At 37.6% G+C, this 18,914-nt stretch overlaps 2 protein-coding genes across 4 annotated transcripts; one reads left to right on the top strand and one right to left on the bottom strand.

Moving 5' to 3' along the window:
• Nucleotides 1-109: 109 nt before the first annotated feature.
• Nucleotides 110-12,240, bottom strand: usp39 (ubiquitin specific peptidase 39). 2 transcript variants are annotated; one of them, XR_013796833.1, is made up of 14 exons: nt 12,027-12,240; nt 11,606-11,684; nt 11,422-11,516; nt 10,301-10,437; nt 9,979-10,131; nt 8,917-9,142; nt 7,126-7,200; nt 6,937-7,004; nt 6,526-6,714; nt 3,949-4,091; nt 3,699-3,834; nt 3,516-3,602; nt 708-1,052; nt 110-496 (listed from the first exon to the last, which is right to left on the bottom strand). XR_013796833.1 is itself a non-coding variant. In XM_079606930.1 (13 exons), the coding sequence occupies exons 1-13, from the start codon at nt 12,076-12,078 to the stop codon at nt 999-1,001; spliced, it is 1,494 nt and encodes a 497-aa protein (XP_079463056.1). In that variant the 5' UTR covers nt 12,079-12,194; the 3' UTR covers nt 110-998. The 2 variants fall into 2 exon arrangements, 1 of the variants encoding a protein (XP_079463056.1); XM_079606930.1 differs by having other exon boundaries at nt 110-1,052; nt 12,027-12,194.
• On the top strand, nt 12,183-17,740 carry cUnh2orf68 (chromosome Un C2orf68 homolog). Of its 2 annotated transcripts, XR_013796834.1 has the most exons (5): nt 12,386-12,625; nt 13,481-13,596; nt 14,461-14,600; nt 16,660-17,132; nt 17,226-17,740. XR_013796834.1 is itself a non-coding variant. In XM_079606933.1 (4 exons), the coding sequence occupies exons 1-4, from the start codon at nt 12,516-12,518 to the stop codon at nt 16,780-16,782; spliced, it is 489 nt and encodes a 162-aa protein (XP_079463059.1). In that variant the 5' UTR covers nt 12,183-12,515; the 3' UTR covers nt 16,783-17,740. The 2 variants fall into 2 exon arrangements, 1 of the variants encoding a protein (XP_079463059.1); XM_079606933.1 differs by having other exon boundaries at nt 12,183-12,625; nt 16,660-17,740.
• Nucleotides 17,741-18,914: the final 1,174 nt, after the last annotated feature.

The raw sequence follows: 18,914 nt of genomic DNA on the forward strand, positions 1-18,914 counted from the left end.
TTATTGCATTTAAATTTAGAGCAACTCTTAAAACAAAAGTTTGAGGGTTTTGGTCTCGCTGCTTATTCACAATACTTGTTTTCTAAAGAGCCGAATGAAATGCAGTCTATAGTCTTGAAAACTTTAATAAAAGGTCTCGTACTACAAACTGCCAAACTTTATCGGCAAAGGAACAGTCACAATAAAACTGAAATCATTAAAAAAAAAAAAAAAAAAAAATGTGTTACGGATTTCTTAGCATCATTATATAAAATGAAACCTCAGGATTTAAAGGGATAGTTCGTTCAAAAAAATGAAATCACTCATCCTCTTCCCATCCTCGATGTATATGACTTTCTTCAGATAAACACAAAGGAAGATTTTAGGGGGGGGGGGGGAATCCATCTCTGTTAGTCTATATAACACCATTGAAGGGCTGAAGCTTGTCTGACGCTTGAAAACCCCACAGCGATCGTGACAGTGATCCATACAAATCCAGTGGATGAATCGATGTCTTCTGAAGGTGTGTGTAAGTAAACTACTAATAGATTTAACTTTAATTATATATCAATGCTGTTTTGTCCCCCTCAAGAACGCCTGTACGACAGGAAGACTGGAAGCATTGATTTATAATTAAAAAAGTTAAATCTAGTATTTCTCTTATACACCTATCGTTTGGCTTCAGAAGACATCGACTCATCCACTGGGGTCGTAAGGGTGATGATCACTGTGGGGTTTTTCAAGCATCAAACAAGCTTCAGCCATTTAATGGCATTATACGAACTGACAGAGATAAATATGTGTGTTTATATGAAGGAAGAAAGTCATAAACATGGAGAATGGCATGAAGGTGTGTAAGAGTTTTGATTTTTGAGTGAACTATCCCAGTAAGGTGAATGTCTTCTCTCATGGTAACTGTCACTCATCTCGTCATTCTTGAAGCCAGGGTTTCATTCAGGCCTGAACAGGAACGATGCATTTCATTTACAAACTCGCGTATGCTGCGTTTTTCGGGCATCCTATGCCCCTTTATGGCTTTCTGCTCCATCCTCCTTATCCTGTCTCTTCCAAATCTGCAAAAGAAGAAATATGAGAAATAAGGTTGGGTGGTGATGTCTCAAAAACATTTACAATGACTTAGAATAGAGATGTGCAAGACATATGTGACCCTGGATCACAAAACCAGTCGCACGGGTATATCTGTGGCAATAGCCAACCATTGTATGGGTCAAAATTATAGATTTTCTTTTATGCCAAAAATCATTAGGATATTAAGTAAAGATCATGTTCCATGAAGATATTAAGTAAATTTCCTACCGTAAATATATAAAACATGTATTTTTGTGAGTGAATGCAGCACAATCGTGAACATAAATGCACAACTTTAAAGAAGATTTTCTCAATGTTTTGATTTTTTTGCTCCCTCAGATTCCAGATTTTCTAATAGTTGTATCTCGTCCAAATAATATATCAATGGAAAGCTTATTTATTCAACTTTCGGGTGATGTATAAATCTCAATAAATAAATAAAAATTACCCATAAAGGTTTTGTGGTCCAGGGTCACATACACAATTACATTTTTGATTGCAACGACCACAGTGTCCATCATCTTAAATAATGCTAATATATATGATTTAATAATAATAATACAAATCCACAAAAGTACTTGAACACTTCCTCAAACATATTTGAAAAGAGAAACTAGGTTCTAGGAACTTGTCGTCAAGGTGGTTCCCCGAGAACTAATGTAGTTACTTATTTTTTGACGGCGCTGAGAACGCCAGAGCCTGAGTTGACAGCTTATGAAAACCTTTTCACAATATTCTAATTTTGAATTAGGGGTTATCATAAGCTGTAAGCCATAATCATCAAAATTATAACAAATAAAGGCTTGAAATATCTCACTTTGCATGTAATGAGTCTATATAATATATTAGTTTCACCTTTTAAGTTGAATTACTGAAATAAATTAACTTTTGCACCATATTCTAACTTTTCGAGTTTCACCTGTAGACTCACAGCAAAGTACTTGGCTTAGGTTTAAAAAGAAGTTTGAAATATGTGAGCAGTGATGGATCAAAATAAATAAATAAAAATCTGTTCATAGTGACATGGATATGCATCAGCTCTGCAATTCAGCTCTCCAGTCATATCTCATTTATTTATACCACTACTTTAATACAATATTGTTTTAAAGTAAGCAGCTTTATACTATTAAACTTGAAAAAAAAAATGGCAGTGTCTCTCAATTAAAATTACAACTTCATTTTCTACTATACAAGTACCAGTAGTGTATTCATGTTTTAACTCACGACTGAACAGAAGAAATGAACCGGAGAAGATTTCCATGTCAAAGAAGGCGGAGCCTCAGAGCCACACCCACCTATTACATCATTTCCACAGACCAATGGTAGTTCAAAGGTGTTTACCAGTACACTAGTTCGTTTTTTTTCAAGTATATCGGGTCCTTAAAGTGGACTATTTAAATGAAGTGTAACTAGGGCTGAGTATACCAATTTTATGAAATCCGGTTTAACAACATTACCTCTTAACAATTTAACAAAATTTGGTTTTATTTTTTCAGTTTGTGGACTTTTTTACTCTCATATTTTGAGTCTGTAAAAAAGCACCAATGCTAAAGTTTACTATGTATCCTCCTTATCATTTAACAACATGTATTCTTTACTTCAATGAGCTTGTTGTTTCAGCTTTAACTTAATGCATTGTTTAACAATGAATCTGAATGAAAATGTAATTAAAATGTATGAGGCGCCGTCTAGGGCTTAAATCAAACTTCATTCACGCACACATATATGAAACACTTGCAAACACATACTAAGTAGTCACACATCCATGTATACTGCTGAATGCTCAAACAAATACATATGAAATGCACAACGACACACCTAAAGTCGCTCACGCACATACACGCAAACTCTACACACACATATTAGACACGCGGAACTCTCCGTGCACATACTCATATGAGACGCGAGCACGCACACGCGCGCACACACACACACACACACACACACACACACACACACACACACACACACACACACACACACACACACACACACACGTTGGCTGCAAAGATGATGACAATGCTGATTCGTCATCTCTGCAGTATAGTGAACGCGCACCTATAGAGAGAAATGCACCTTTTATTTGGATTACATAATCAACCTATTTGTTTCTAATTGTTTAATTTAAAAGTAGACAATTCATGCTTCTATAGTGTTTAGAAGTGTTTTAACTAGTGTTTTTCCACCACAGCCAATCATGCTGCATACTTATTGGCTCACTGACGTTGACAAGATTAATCCCTTAGGCATCGAAATTTGGTACCGAACGACAAGGCATGTTTCGATACTCGCAATTCGATCGGTACCTAAAAAAGTATCGAACTCGAAACCCAGCCCTAAGTGTAACCCAGTTTTCATGTAATATTCACTTGATAAAACCTCACACTCAGCCATGTTTTTCTCTCCATCAACTCATGAATGACAAAAGAAAGTAATAAGTAGCTAACCTGTATGTACGCCTCAGAGAGCGTGATCATCTGTGGAAGGATATCGATCACCTGCAGGTCCTGAAGCTCGTACCACTTCCCTGTGCCCTGTCGAACATCAGAAAGCAGCCGTATTACACAAAACATCCCAATAACAAAGCTGCCATTGTTTTGAATGGAATAAAGTGTTGGTGACACACTCACATGATGCAGAACATGAATCCTATAGGAACCCTCAGTGGGTTTTCCATCATGAACAACATTGGCTACCAGGTCATAGGTCGTGAACTTCTCAGTAGCCTGCGCCTCTTCTGTGAGGTACTCGCGCAGATCAACGTTCCTGTTGTGCACGAGTGTTTTCATAAGAACATTTCAAAATACATTTATACAGAGAATATAGAAACGTCTAAAAGAGTGTAATCTAAATACATCCTGAGCGGCGGCGGACACGTACGTGATGGGGAAGTTGACGATGGTCGGGTTCTTCTCAATAAAGAAGTTGTTCTTTGTGAATCGTTTGATGCAGAAGATGAGGTATGGGGGAAGTTTGGTGAGCTGGAACTTCTTCAGAAAGTTCTCTTTGTAGGTCTTGTACTCCTGTGACAAAAATGGCAAAAGATCATTGTATATAATTGGCCGTATACTAAGTAGCATATTCAATATCAGGCATTTTCTTCACAAAAACCATTCATCGTATGAACAGTCCCATAAACATATTGCAGGACTAGTGCTTGAACATATATAAATTATATAAAAAGCATAATGTAAATAAAAAAATGCATTTTACAATAAGGTTATCTACTTCAGTTCACATGAACTAAGAATTAACAATAATTCTAGAGCATTATTTCATCTTAGATCATGTTTATTTTAAAGGGGTCATCGGATGCAAAATTCACTTTTATATGGTGTCTGCATATAAATGTGTCTTTGCAGTGTGTGGACAACCACCATACAATGAAAAAAAATCCATTCACTCCTTTTTTTTTTAATCCTCAAAAAGTCTAAACACTCAATAATCAGGCCGTTTGGATTTTGTGAGCACTATGATGTCCTATTGCTCATGCTCCGCCCACGACCACTGACGGACTGTCCCGTATTAGCATATTTCTGCCCTCAGCCATCCGACACCCCCCATAGAGACAGAGCGTAACGCGTCATAATCTGAAGACCACGCCCACCGGTGGGGGGGGGGGAAACAATCCAACCGTCTCCATTGACTCTGCATTGTGAGAGGCTGCCTCCTCGTCATTTCTTGCTTCTAACTAAAGACAGAAAAGTGGCTAAAAGCTGCTGTGTGACGAGGTGTCCAGCAAACAAGCTAAGAAACACAGAAATAAGTTTTTATAAGCTGTCGACCCCCAAAAAACGAGCGTTTAAGGACTTAAAAGTGGAGACAGGCTGGAATGAATGGTTAAATAGTGGGATCCTGACACTCAGTATGCAGTAAAAACACAGTTACGTGTGCAGTGAGTTAAACATTTGGTCACTGGTGAGTCAAATATCCAAATGTCAGTTTTATATATTATATTTCTGTAAGATAAGCGATCCTGTGTTGCCGATGACGTTCTCCTCCAGCGGGCGTACGTTAGTTCTCAGAGTAATGAGACACGTTACGCTCTGTCTCAACTGCCTGATCCACTTTTAAGTCCTTAAACACTCGTTTTTTTGGGCTCGACAGCTTATAAACACTTATTTCTGTGTTTCTCAGCTTGTTTGCTGTACACCTCGTCACACAGCAGCTTTTAGGCATTTTTCTGTCTTTAGTTAGAAGCAAGAAATGACAAGGAGGAGCCTCTCGCAATGCTAAGTCAATGGAGACGGTTGGAAAAAGGGTGTTGTTTTACACAACCATTGAGGAAACTTGTTTCCAACTTGTGGAAAATGGGCATCAGATGACCCCTTTAACATTTACTAATACCTTATTAAAATCAAAAGTTGTATTTGTTAGTGTTAGTTAATGCACTGTGAACTAAAATAAACAAACAATAAACAGCTGAACGTTAAAAAGGATTCATAAATACTGTATTGCTCATGGTTGGTTAATGCTAGTTAATACATTGCAAAAAGGTGTCATTTGTTAACGTGTAACCAAAAATAATAATGAGGCTAAATACCAAACAAAAAAAATAAAGCTATGTATATTGTATCATAAAAATAAAAAGTAAATGAAATGCACAGCTGGTCTGGAGAGCTGATTGGGTGATTTATGTCTGTTTGTTGTTTTCCAGTGAAAATATCATTAAAACATTTAGAAAAATAGCCAAAAGGCTCTTCTGTTGTTATTTTAGCAATAATTATTATAGTATTTATGAATGTGCTTTTATCATTTTTTTTATATATTTCTATTTAGTTTAGATTTTTTTAGTCAGTTTTTGCACTTCAACTTAAAATTGAAAAATGGGGGAAAAAAATGTCAACATTTCTATTTTTCATTCATTTCAGATTCAAGGAAAATTATTTTGGTAACACTTTACTTAAAGCCTTTATATACAATGTATTATAAAGATGAACAACGTATTATATCTTTTTTATAAATAATTGTAACCAAAGTTTAAAAGGCATGGCAATATTTTCAGATTTCTTGTTACATCCGAAATCGGTTGTTCGTCGTGCGTTTCAATGCATTATACTTCCTAAAAGTGTAAAAATGAATAGATATATTTTATAATGTATCATAACTGTGGATACAATTATTCATGAGGCATATTTTAGAGCGGCCTTTTATTGTGGCCAGCCTAAGGCACACCTGTGCAATAATCCTTGATATACCACACCTGAGGTGGATCATCTCGGCAAAGGAGTAGTGCTCACTAACACAGATTTAGACAGATTTGTGAACCATATTTGAGAGAAATAGGCCTTTTGTGTACATAGAAAAAGTCTTAGATCTTTGAGTTCAACTCATGAAAAATGGGGGCAAAAACAAAAGTGTTGCGTTTATAATTTTGTTCAGTGAGTGTATATAAAGGCTTTATGACAATAAACAATAAATAATACAAAATCTGAGGGGGGAAAAGTAAATCCAAACCTTCTCAGTGTTTCCATTGAACTTGCCCAGGATGTTGAAGAGAGGAACCTGAGGAATGATGAGCTGCTCCTTCTCATCTTTGTAGAGCGGTGCGGTGGGCAGGTCAAGGGTCAGGTAGAGGAAGGTGGACTCCGACATCTCCTCCTGGTACTCCTCCTTAAGGAGAAGCGCTTCTTTCTCTTCAGGAGGCTGAGAAAACAAGGACGACAATAAATCATTGATCTAATCTGACATTGTAAATACAGCATTTTTCTGTCCTCTTTCTGAGGATGGGTTGGACAGCAGCACAAGTGTCACTGGTCATGGGATTGTTGTAAACATTAAACACTCTCATGCATCAGTAAATAATACAGAAAGGCCTTCTGAACGGTTTAAATGGTTTTAGCAAGCACAGATCAGAGACTGTCCTACCAAATCTGGATGGGGAAGCTTCTTTGAGAAGATTCGCATGGACCCCTGAAACACCTTGGCGAGTATGGCTGTAGACAGAAGAGAAAAAACATTTCACCCTGTACTTATGAAGACTACAACGGAGAAGAAAAACTAGCACAAACACACACTCCTATAAAGTCAATCAGAAACACACAAAACAAAACTCACATGATTTCTTCTTTGTCCCACCAAGAGCCCCATGCAATGCATTCAGGAACCAGGAGAGGAAGTCAACAGCGTCCCCTAGAGGGCAAAGAGCACAACACCGGTTTAAAAACTGCACGGTCCTGGTTTAGGAGAATGACAGACTAGTGTTTGATTAGCATTCTACCACACTAACTTTACATATACAAAGACCGCACACTCACATTACTCATATATAAATGGGAGAGTGCAAAGCGCAATATAGTGTAATAAATTCCTCCTAAATAAAAGATAGAAAAGTCATTGTTTTGAGACTTAGGACTGCACATGTGCATCTAGCCTTAAAAATATGCTTTTCTAAGGCTACATGAGCATAAGAAACAACATTTATGGGATAGTTCATGTCAGATTTTGTTGCCGATTTAAAATACGTTATTTTATTGAGAGTGTGGCAAGGAGTTTTTGAGAGTTCAGGATTCCCCCATTCATGTGGGACTTGGTCTTGGATGCCTGAATTAGCTGGATGTCGGAGTTGTTGCAAACATGGCCGCCGAGTGAACAGACTTTAAGGGACTTAGGTCCTATCCCAAATGACTTAAAAATGCAATTTCGGTCTTGTGGACTTGTCCGTTATGTCCATGAGAACGTAGGGTGTCCCATTTGGCATTTTAGGTGTCAAAAGCGCTTGCGAGCACTATTTGCAGTCGATATGCACCCTTGATGCGCACTTTGGCGAGCTCCACAGCAGACTTCTTCCCAACAGCCAAAGCAGCGTTACGTCACGAACGAGCGGACTCATAGGAAGACCGTGAGTGTTTAGGGTGCTATTTGGGACAGGGCCCTAGATGCTACTACACTACTTTCTGAATTAAACATGCAACCTAGAACCTAAGATAGCAGCTTGAGAATAACAAAGCCAGTGCACGGTCTCCCCTCACTCACTTGTTTCGTTTGCTCTGGATGAATATTGTTGGTGTTACAGGGCTTAGAATTTCGCCGTGGGATTGTGCGTAATGCGCATAATTTTACTCATTCCGGCAGATGCACTGATTGATCGGCTGGTGATCGGAATTGGCAGATTTTCACGTGATTGGCCATGACTTGGGCGTCGCATGTTTAACATCGAGCAACATCAGCATCACACGTGCACACGGAACGCACGCCCGTTTCACACCACAAGCGTGAGCAGCGCGAGTAGGAGTGTCACGTGCGCTGCTCACGCTCAATTAAAGTGAAAGCACTTTTGATGGACAAAATAAATATGATTTTACACAAAAAGTGCCCAAAATGCACAGAATTTGCATGTCTAGCGTGTTTTAACAAGAACTGGAGTAGGCTATGTCAGAAAAGAAAATTAAGACTCAAAAATATTTATAGAAAATGTACCCATTTAAACTTGTTTTTATTATTCAGTTTGGGTAAAAGTATGGTGTTATATTAAAAAAACATAGAAAATAAATATTTGTGTGTGCTGTAAAGTGGTTAGAAAAAATGAAATCGGAATCGGCAGGTCAAACTAATGAAAAATCGGAATCGGCCTAGAAAATTGTAATCGGTGCATCTCTAATAATGCACGTGCGTCAGGTCTTAAAGTGACAGCAGCCTAATATTCCGGCCACCAAATTATGAGATAATATAAAAAAATTATATATGCCAGTTTTTCCCCCATGGTATCAATGTCAAAATTGTGGCCAGTGAAAATGCCAAGTGGCTTGTAACTTTAGAAAACCACTCGCCACAGTGGCTGGTGAGCTAAAAAGTGAATGTCAAGCCCTGACGCAGAACATTAGTATTCACAAGTGTGTGTTGATATACCTTGCTTCGTGATCTGAAAGTTCTTTTTACTGCATAACACCACAGCCTGCAACATTTCATGCGGCGAGACGTGGGCTTTGAAGTTCCGCGGGTTCCACAGCTTGCGCATGAGCTCCCCAAAGCGCTGCACCAACAGAAACATGATGTCGCCCGGCGGCCGGCGAATTCCACGATAGTTTTCCTCCTCGAGGAAGTAGTTTCGCAAAGGGGGCACATTTGACAGCGCCTTAGGAAAAAACACGTGGTGATATAGTGCACTCAAAAAAATATTGAAGCCTAAAGGTCCTTGCACACTGAAGTCCGAAATTTTCGTATGCGTTTTTTCGTATTCGGTGGATCTGAATTGACCCTTCGCAGGGAGCTTGATTGACAGTTGATCTGACCAATCATACTTCGCCATCCGCCATTTTGTCCGACAAAGCAGTCAGGAGAGTTAGTAGATTAACATGGGAGGATTTGAACTTGAGAAGCGGAGTGTACTGACGCCTTTCCGCGGTTAAAACAACATTCCTTCTGATGTTCATTCATGTTTATTTGATGCTATAAATGAACTAGAAGGAAGAGATGATCGGTTCACGAGCAGCTTTAACTGAGGCAACACAGCGATCTGTAGATTTAGAGCCACAAAATGGTATTTATTGTTTACATTCCTTTAAAAAATGACCAAATTTGAAAGGTGAGACTTTGTTTAATATCAAAAGTAACCGAAAAGTAAGCTGGTCTGTCCTGTCTGTCAGTCTCCTCTCTGCTCCACGATGTGTTTTTCACTGCGTGAGAACATGGTGTGTGTGAGAGCGGCGTAGCTTGTTGGGCATAGCAACAGTAACTAAAGGGGGCGGGTCTTTGCGAACGGTCAATTGTCAAAACACTTCTCAGAAAATCTAACCCGATCCAAATAAATGTATGACAGATGAAAGATTCGGAGGCAGTGTTTAAATGCAACATGAGGTAGTATTTATTTTTAACGTGCAAAAATTTCGGACTCCGTGTGCAAAGACTTTAAGATTTATGTTTTTGAACAGTTTTAACAAACTTATAAACTCAATGTGATGCATATTTTACCTGCAAAACCACATTAGCGTAGTCATTAGCCTTGATATTATTGAGACCCACAATTCCAGGCAAATATGTAGTGCCATCGTAGGCTCTGTACAGCTTTCCCTGCTTATCCAAACCGGAGATGTGCGGTTTGGTGAATGTGGGTTTCAGCACATACTGAAATAAAGATATTAATCAGAGATGTAGAACAATCAGTATAAGACTAACATGTTAATAATTTGAGACAAACTTTTTTTAACGGTAATTACACTTTTCAAAAAGATGGTAGAATAAAATCTCAATATTATACGGTCAATAAAGAGATTAAAGGAAATCCGTATCTCACTGTAATGTCCTCTAATGAGGAGTCAATGATCTCGTAATTGTCTGGCAGGCAGTAGAACTTTAATGTGTGGAGATTCAGGAAAACGTGGTGTGTGAACTGAACGCTGTGGATGTACGCATGAGACTTCTGGCCTCGACCTGACGGGAACAAAATAAGCCAAAATATTAGCCTGAACAGTGTTCTTCAAATTTACATAGATCACAGTCACTTTGATTACTTAGCTTTCCATTTAGAGAAACAGAGATGTCCTCATTGTATGAAAGCTTGTTTTCACCACAGATTTTTTTTTTTTTTTAATCTGTTGACCATGGATGGATGGAAGCTTGTTTCGGCCACAGAATAAAACTATAATGCCCGGGACTTTATCTTATTCACCGTATCCCCCAGAGTTAGATAAGTCCATACATAACCTTTTCATCTCCGTGCGTGCCGTAACTCTGTCTGACGCACACACCGCTAGCCTAGCTTAGCACAAAGACTGCAGGTAAACGGCTCCAGCTAGCATACTGCTCCCAATCAGTGACAAAATAACGCCAACATTTTCCTATTTACATGTTGTGATTTGTTTAGTCACAGTGTGTACAAATAACAAGGTCACGTGAGACACAGCCATCTTCAAACCATATACATACTGGGAACTATATTCTCAGAAGGTGAAGCACTGCTACTTCTGCGGAGTGACTTGCACTGACGTATTTTAAAATGTCAGTGTCTTTGTTTTGCACATTTATAAAAGCTACTTAAATGTCCTAATTGAACTAAGGCCTAATCCTGATTCCTGGCTTAATCTAAGCCCTGTCTGTGAAACTAGGCCTATGAAAGCTAAAGGTTATTGCGACTTTCTCACAATTCTGACTTTTTTCCCCTCCTCGCAATTGCACAAGTTGATATCTAAATGAGTTTATATCCTGCAATTATGATAAACATATTTAGAATTGCTGGCTATAAACAGACAATTGCGAGAGAGAGAGAAAAAGGACAAACTTGTGAGCTAAAAAGTCACAATTAACTATTTTTTCTATGCCATGGCGGAAATAAGATTCCATCATCTTCCATTGGTCAACAGACATGAAAAATCATATATTGTAAAAAAATAAATAAAGGTTATCTGTCGAACTTACCTTGGAAATATTTCCCACAGATCAGACAGGCATAGACGTTAATGTGTGAAAGAGAGATTGAGCAAAGCTTCTCGAAGTCGAAATCCAAAACACTCCTAGAAAAAAGGGAAAAAAGAGCAAGTGTTATAGCAGAAGAGCAACATTGGGTTACAATAATAAACATAATATAGTCATATTAATGAACCTATTGATTGTGTCCAGATATGGACAATGGCGGCTTCTACGATCTTCGACATGACCACGACCGATTTTCACCCGCACCTCTGAAAGTAAACAAAGATCACATATTAAAATCATGTTGTTTACATTTCCAAGTTGATAAAGTCCAAACATTCAGGTCTCTGTGGTGGAGATTTCGCAGACAAGACAGAAATACAATACATGACTTCAAAGCAGATATTATCATCGGTGTTCATGTGTGCATTACACCTGTGCACATGTGAGAACATAAACATACGATCTCCTGAAGATAAATCGTTTGATTAGTAGGTGTTTGCATGCCTATTAAACGAATAACAGTAAAAGTATTGTAGCAGCTACGTTAAAAACAGACAGAGGCCTCCACATTTACACCGACTTCATGCAAATAAATGCTTCAGACATACCTTCATCTTCGTCTTCATCAACGTCCCTCTCCCGTTTCACGCCTGCGATCATTTTACGTTTAATAACAAATAAATCCAAGTCAACACACTGTTGAATGAAACCTCGTCACACGCATTCAGCGAGCGTTACAAAAATCCCGCTTCCACTTCCGCTCTAAAATGGGGTGGCCAAGAGCACAGTAACTCGGGATCGATGCGAAAAACAAACACTGGATACGTCGTGTACTGTACTTTCTCGACTAGACACTTTCCATTGCGTGTTGGATTTTACTTTATGAAACAAAAATACGCGCTACTGGATTTTGAAAAAAGAGCCATATACAAGCAAAACTGTGGAAAAAACAAACTCGACAGCTAGGAGTGTAGTTTTTATTGGCCAACGTTTTCTTTTTATATCTGCAGTTCTGGGCCCCCGGTGATCGGAGATGAAATGTTTAATAAGCTAAAATGAATTTATTTTGAGAGTAGTTTTATAAACAGTGCAGAACCATGGAGGTTATGTGTGATGCAGAGGGGGAGAGTGTTAAATACAAGCCCGGCGGTCGACTGGACATGAGCCACGGGTTCCTGAAGCACATCAGGAGGAATCAGATCGCCAGGTCTCTCTCTCGTTCACACAACAACAGTTAGTTGGAGTAGCTAGTTATTGTGTTTTCTTAGTACGTTATAGTAGCCTGACTTATCTGAAAACTATAAACATGTAGTTCGAAAGCTTAAAATGACAAGGAATATCTAAATGATTTCTGTTATTTCATAATTTGAATCCAATCCTAATGGGATTCAATAAGAATCTTCTTGGAATTAAATTGAGAAAAATCTGACATTCCTATGTACATTATAATATATTATAGCCCCACTGGATTTTATAATATAATAAATGCATTGGAGATTATACATTATATTCTTTATCATAACTCCACGTGTGTTAGATTGAGATATTGTCTTGCTACTGGAAATTGAAGGGGGGAGTTGTATGAGTTTTAAAAATCGTGAAAGATTTCCATTAAATTCCTTATGCAGTCCTACAGTATGCCAGCTTGTTTCTGTCACAGGGTAAACAATAAAAAAAACTTTTTCTTGCAATTCCAAGTTTAAACCTCACTATTCTCTGAAATAAAGTATAAATTCAGAAGTCAGAATTGCAAGGAATTTTTGCAGTTGCAAAATAAAGTTGTATATATTTCACAATTCGTAAATTAGTTAAATCCTCAGCATTGTGAGAAATAATGTCAGAATTGTGAGATATAAACTCGCAATTGCCAATACAGGGCATTTTACTTAAATGAATAATAATAATAGTCATATTGGAAAGTAGATGACATTTTTTTGTATGTCTAGTTTTCTTCTGTTAGAAATCTGTAAGACATTTTCCATTCTTCTGGGCAGTGTCTTAAGTGTTTACATACCCTCATTAATATTTAAATGTAAAAAAAAAATTTGTTATGTTTCTACAGGGATGATTATGACAGAAAGGTAAAACAGGCTCAGGAGAAACAGAGGCGTAGACACACCACCACCCCTCGCCGTCCACGAAGACCCGACCGCCAGGTCTACCATCCACGCCATCAGAGTAAGTTACAAAGGCAGAAAGAGTTTCTTTCATTATTATTTAACAATGTAAAGGGATTGTAGGATCCAGTGGGGATCAACACAGTGGCAAAATTGCTTCTCATACAAAAGGAAAATTTACAATTTTGGAAAATCAAACCAGCAGCAGTGCTTACTTTGCATTTTTGCTTATTAACTTAAACTGGAAAAAATGAACATTCTGTCATTAATTACTTGCCCTCATGTTGTTTCAAACCCGTAAGACTTTCAGTCATCTTCAGAACACAAATTAAGATCTTTTTGATGAAATCTGAGAGCTTTCTGTCCCTCCATTGACAGCTACGCAACTACCACTTTCAAGCCCCATAAAGGTAGTAAAAACATTATTAAAGTAATCCATGTGACTCATGGTGGTTCTATGAAGCGACTTGAGCACTTTGTGCAAAAATACATAATTTAGATCAAACGAGCATTGGAGATTAATATTTTGTAAATGAAGGGGTAAATTAATTGGTTTTACGCCAACAAAGACTCATATCACTTCATAAAATTGAGGTTAATTCACTGGAGTCACATGGATTACTTTAATGATATCTTTACTATCTTTCTGGACCTTGAAAGTGCTAGTTGTCAGTGGAGGGACAGAAAGCTCTCAGATTTCATCAAAAAGATCTTCATTTGTGTTCAGAAGATGTAAGAAAGTCTTATAGGTTTGGAACGACGAGGGAGAACTAACCCTTTAACTAATGCACCAAGATTAATCTTAATAATAACCAACTAAATAAGCATGTATAATTGTGAATATAATAGGCCAGGTTGGCAAAATGGCTTTTAAATAATTCAAATTGACAAAATTCTCATGTTTTTGGACACCTGGTTTATTCAGATGGATCTGAGCCTGGTGTGAATGCAGAGGCAGAGGACTGGAATGAGAGCAGCTCGGGCACAGAGCAGGAGGGCACTGAGTTATTCTGGCTCGATTATCAAGCTGACAACGGGCAAATTACATCACTCATCGTTCACAAGGTTTGCACTGAGATTCTAATGCATCACAGGCTACAAAGAGTTTTCAATCTTATACATAAACGATCTGTGTTTGTTTTATAAACTACAGTAAGCGGGATTATTCTCTGTATATTGTATTTTTGCAAAGCTATATATATACAAAATTGGATATACAGTATATTACATTTAACTTTATTTGCATACATATACAGTATACTCACATACATATACTATATAGCAAATCACAACTCCATGATTTTTATGTCATCACAAAATGTTACTATATTATTGCCCAGCTCTTTATATAAAGTTGGATATACAAGTATGCCCATCTTTATCTGCATACATACAGTTTACTAGCAGAGAGCGATATACAGTACACCCATGAGCCAAAACATTATCTGTTGGTTATGGATCACAACTTATAATTATGTCTTATTATTTCTAGTTGCGTTTTCTATTAAGAATTCCAATTGTAAGTTTTATGTATTTGCTACGATGTAAACAAAGGGCAAAGCAAAATTATAACAAAAAAAAATGACAGCAACAGCAAAAAACAACGTCCTGTGAAATCCATGCTTGTGAAGTCTCATGAAATCAGTTCTGAAGTCTGAATCAGGCTTGAATTGGTTTGAAATTGACGCCATCCTTGATATTTACATCTGAGCTGATGGTTATGATAAGGGGCGTGACATTTCCAAAACATGCGGTGCCAATCACAACACACTGGGCCAGCTGACTAATCACAGCACATTTCGTATTTAAAGGGGTGGTGTAATGCCCTTTTCACAAGATGTAAAATAACTCTCTGATGTCCCCAGAGTGTGTATGTGAAGTGTTAGCTCAAAAATACCCCACAGATATTTTTATATAGCATGTTAAAATTGTCACTTTTTGAGGGTGAGCAAAAACACACCATTTTTGTGTCTGTCCCTTTAAATGCAAATGAGCTGCTGCTCCCGGCACAGGGGGCGGAGCTTCAAGAGCTTGCACTCACACAGACACACACTGAAAATTTCAAACACCTTTAGCCTTTTATGTTCAAACAATGATGGAGAGACTCAAGAAGAAGTGACAACATGTAGACAGCATTTCTGAATGGTTAGTTGATGAATTTATGTAGCTTATGTGTAATTATCTTCTAATCATTGATTAGCATATTCTGTCTTGATCATCTATAAATCGTGTTCCGGGGGCGGGGTTTATGTACATTTTAGGGTTGATGTCATTGTCACTAACCCTGGAGGAATGTAGTCCCTACCGGCCGTTTGTTGTAGTCCTTAAAAAGCAATTTATTTAAAAGCAAATATCTCCCTTTGCTTTGAACTTTGAGCGTTGTAACTTTGCAGATGTTGTTTATTCTCAAACAGCAACATTACACACTAACTAAAGTTAAAAAAGTGAAACCATAATCAACCTCCCCTTTAATAATAATAATAATATGTTTAATTTATATAGCGCCTTTCCCAAGCTCAAGGACGCTTCACAATAACAGCAATGAACAAACAATCAGTTCATGCATAAATGGACAATAGACATTTGCCCAGGCCAAGAAATGAGCGATTGCAGTGGCACATAATCACATTATTGTAATACAAACAGAAACAATAACAGAAACAAAAAACAACTATATTGTTTGAAGCAAATGTCAGATGCAAAAGACTAATGGTACGTAAGGAAACATTATGACAGTAATACAGAGTTATGGAAAATATTTAGGAAAGCAGAGCTTCATCGAAACATGAACTAAAAACGTTGCATTCGGGCCAGACTGGGGAGAGAGGTGCTGTAATAATGTAAAATATGTGAAAAATAATGTGTTTTGAACAATCAAGCATGAAAACATATTCGAGCACACCCCAAAATCAAGGCATAATATGACCCCTTTAAAGACTTGATAAACATTAACATCATGATTTTCTGTAAAGCTGCTTTGAAATTGTGAATATTGTGAAAAGCGCTATATATATATATATATATATATATATATTTGACTGGTCTTAAAGTCTTTTATTAGTTGTTAATGTATGTGTTAAAGCAAAAAATATGAATAATAATAATAATATTTTTTTCCAACCAGGAGGACAAGCCAGAAGTTATTGTGGAAAGAGTGGTGGAGAAGAACGTTCTGGACTCGGCCATGAGGGCGGCGCTGTTGGCTCGTGTGGGACTGGAGATGGGCAAGCGGTGTGACAAATGCTGAGATGAAGAGAAAAGCATATTTAAATATGAGCGAAGTTGAGCCAGAATTGAGACTGAACTGCATTTCTGTGTGACAAGCATGCAGCATTCATAAGTATCATGGAGATGCCATGTATCCTAATGTGAATATGAGTGGACTCTAACCTGAAAGAGAAAAGACACTGTTAAGCATGAACTCTTGTTTGATATAAAATATGTATTTCAGTAATACACAGAAAATAGGAGCTGCATTGTTCTTTCAACTGGAAGTGGACATCCTTGCGTCACTCCTCACCTGGACCAGACGTTGGACAAATGTTGAGTGCTCTGGATCTTGAAGCGTTGTGCAGCTTGACCTTTTTTACATCTGAGGTGACTTTCTTGCACTCGTTTTGTGATCGATTGTAAAACCACAAGGTCTACATTGCCTCACTATGTCCAATTAGTCTGTATTTTATCTTGTAGGCTTTCAGATAAGATATGATTTAGGCTAAATCAACAAGGTCCAAAATGAAGCCCACCTTCAAACACGTTCAGGAGGTTTAAAGGAGTCAAGCTTCTGCTGGGAAGTAGTTCATGTAGATGGTACTGGAAATAGCTGACAAAGTTTAAAGAATGATAATGAGGTCCTCATTCCTCTGATATTTATATCCATGCATTTGGATATCTGCCTTTTCCTTTCATGTCCATATGTATTTATATTGAAATATTGATATAAATATCTTTTTTTTTTCTCTGTTGGTGCTCATGATGTTCTGCAAACAGAAAGGACCTATATTCTTTCTGTCTCTCTTTTTTTCATCTCTTCATTCATTGTACAGCAGGTAGATTTTTATTTTTGTAATTGTATTCCAACAGTGTGTACAGTTGTGTTATTGTTTAGATTGCAGGATGAATTGTTCATTCTGTCATATGGACAGATGATGGCAGTGTGCACTATGTTTACATCATGTGCAAAAATACATGTTTCTTTGGCTGCTTCTGTAGTTTCATTCATTCAAAGACAAAAACGTTGTGTATGGTAACTCGCCACAGGAACGCTCTTTAAATGAAATGCAAGGCAACAGCCATTGGTGGTGATTTCTGACTCTATATAGATTACAGGTTTTCGTCTCATAATTATGACATAGTGGGAATGCAGGATATATATGTGCGATTTCCCATCCTGGCAGGGTGTTAGCACCTTTTTAATAGCATTATTATTTGTATTAAAAAAGTTGTGTAATCTTAAAGGGATAGTTCACCCAAAAATGATAAGTCTGTCATTAATTACTCGTGTCGTTCACAACCCATAAGACTTTCGTTCATCTTCAGAACACAAATGAAGATATTTTTTATGAAATCTGACCGATTTCTGTCCCTCCATTGACAGCTACGCAACTACCACTTTGACTCTTCAAAAACGTAATAAAGAGATCGTAAAACTAATCCATATGAATTGAGCGGTTTAGGCCAAATTTTCTGAATAGACTCGATCACTTTATATGATGAACAGATTGAATTTAGGCTTTTACTCTGATATAAACATTCATCAGCTCGCACATCAGCTGTGGTAAACGGAAGCTCAAACGTGTTCGCGTGACTTGTAAGAACCAATGGGGTTCAATGAGCTTCTGTTTATGTTCGCTGATCAATGTTTAATTGTGAACTATAGCCTAAATTAAATTCTGTACATCATTTAAAGTGATTTGAAATTTGGAATAAACCGTTCAATTCATATGGATTAGTTTTACGATCTCTATGAACTTTTTTTAAGCTTCAAAGTGGTAGTTGCGTAACTATCAATGGAGGGACAGAAATCTCTCAGATTTTCAGATTCATCATATAAAGTGATCGAGTCTCTTCAGAAAATTTGGCCTAAACCGCTCAATTCATATGGATTAGTTTTACGGTCTCTTTATTACGTTTTTGAAGCGTCAAAGTGGTAGTTGCGTAGCTGTCAATGGAGGGACAGAAATCTCTCAGATTTTTATCAAAAAGATCTTCATTTGTGTTCTGAAGATAAAACGGAAGTCTTACAGGTTTGGAGCGACACGAGGATGAGTAATTAATGACAGACTTTTCATGTTTGGGTGAAAAAACCCTTTAAAAGCTGTCAGTAACATCAGGGAGTGGCAGCACTGGTTAGCCTATAGGCTGCTTATAGCCTGTACT

The sequence above is a fragment of the Phoxinus phoxinus genome, assembly GCF_949152265.1.
Source record: "Phoxinus phoxinus genome assembly, chromosome: 3".
In the NCBI taxonomy this organism is placed as follows: Eukaryota; Metazoa; Chordata; class Actinopteri; order Cypriniformes; family Leuciscidae; genus Phoxinus; species Phoxinus phoxinus.

Bases quoted from the DNA above. Each gene is read 5' to 3' on its own strand.
- cUnh2orf68 (XM_079606933.1), top strand. From the start codon at position 12,516: ATGGAGGTTATGTGTGATGCAGAGGGGGAGAGTGTTAAATACAAGCCC. The intron at 12,626-13,480 runs GTCTCTCTCTCG...ATGTTTCTACAG, and splicing joins AGGAGGAATCAGATCGCCAG to GGATGATTATGACAGAAAGG. The intron at 14,601-16,659 runs GTTTGCACTGAG...TTTTCCAACCAG, and splicing joins CATCACTCATCGTTCACAAG to GAGGACAAGCCAGAAGTTAT.
- usp39 (XM_079606930.1), bottom strand. From the start codon at position 12,078: ATGATCGCAGGCGTGAAACGGGAGAGGGACGTTGATGAAGACGAAGAT. The intron at 11,517-11,605 runs GTTCATTAATAT...CCTTTTTTCTAG, and splicing joins TATCTGGACACAATCAATAG to GAGTGTTTTGGATTTCGACT. The intron at 7,005-7,125 runs GTGAGTTTTGTT...TTCTGTCTACAG, and splicing joins TGGGACAAAGAAGAAATCAT to CCATACTCGCCAAGGTGTTT.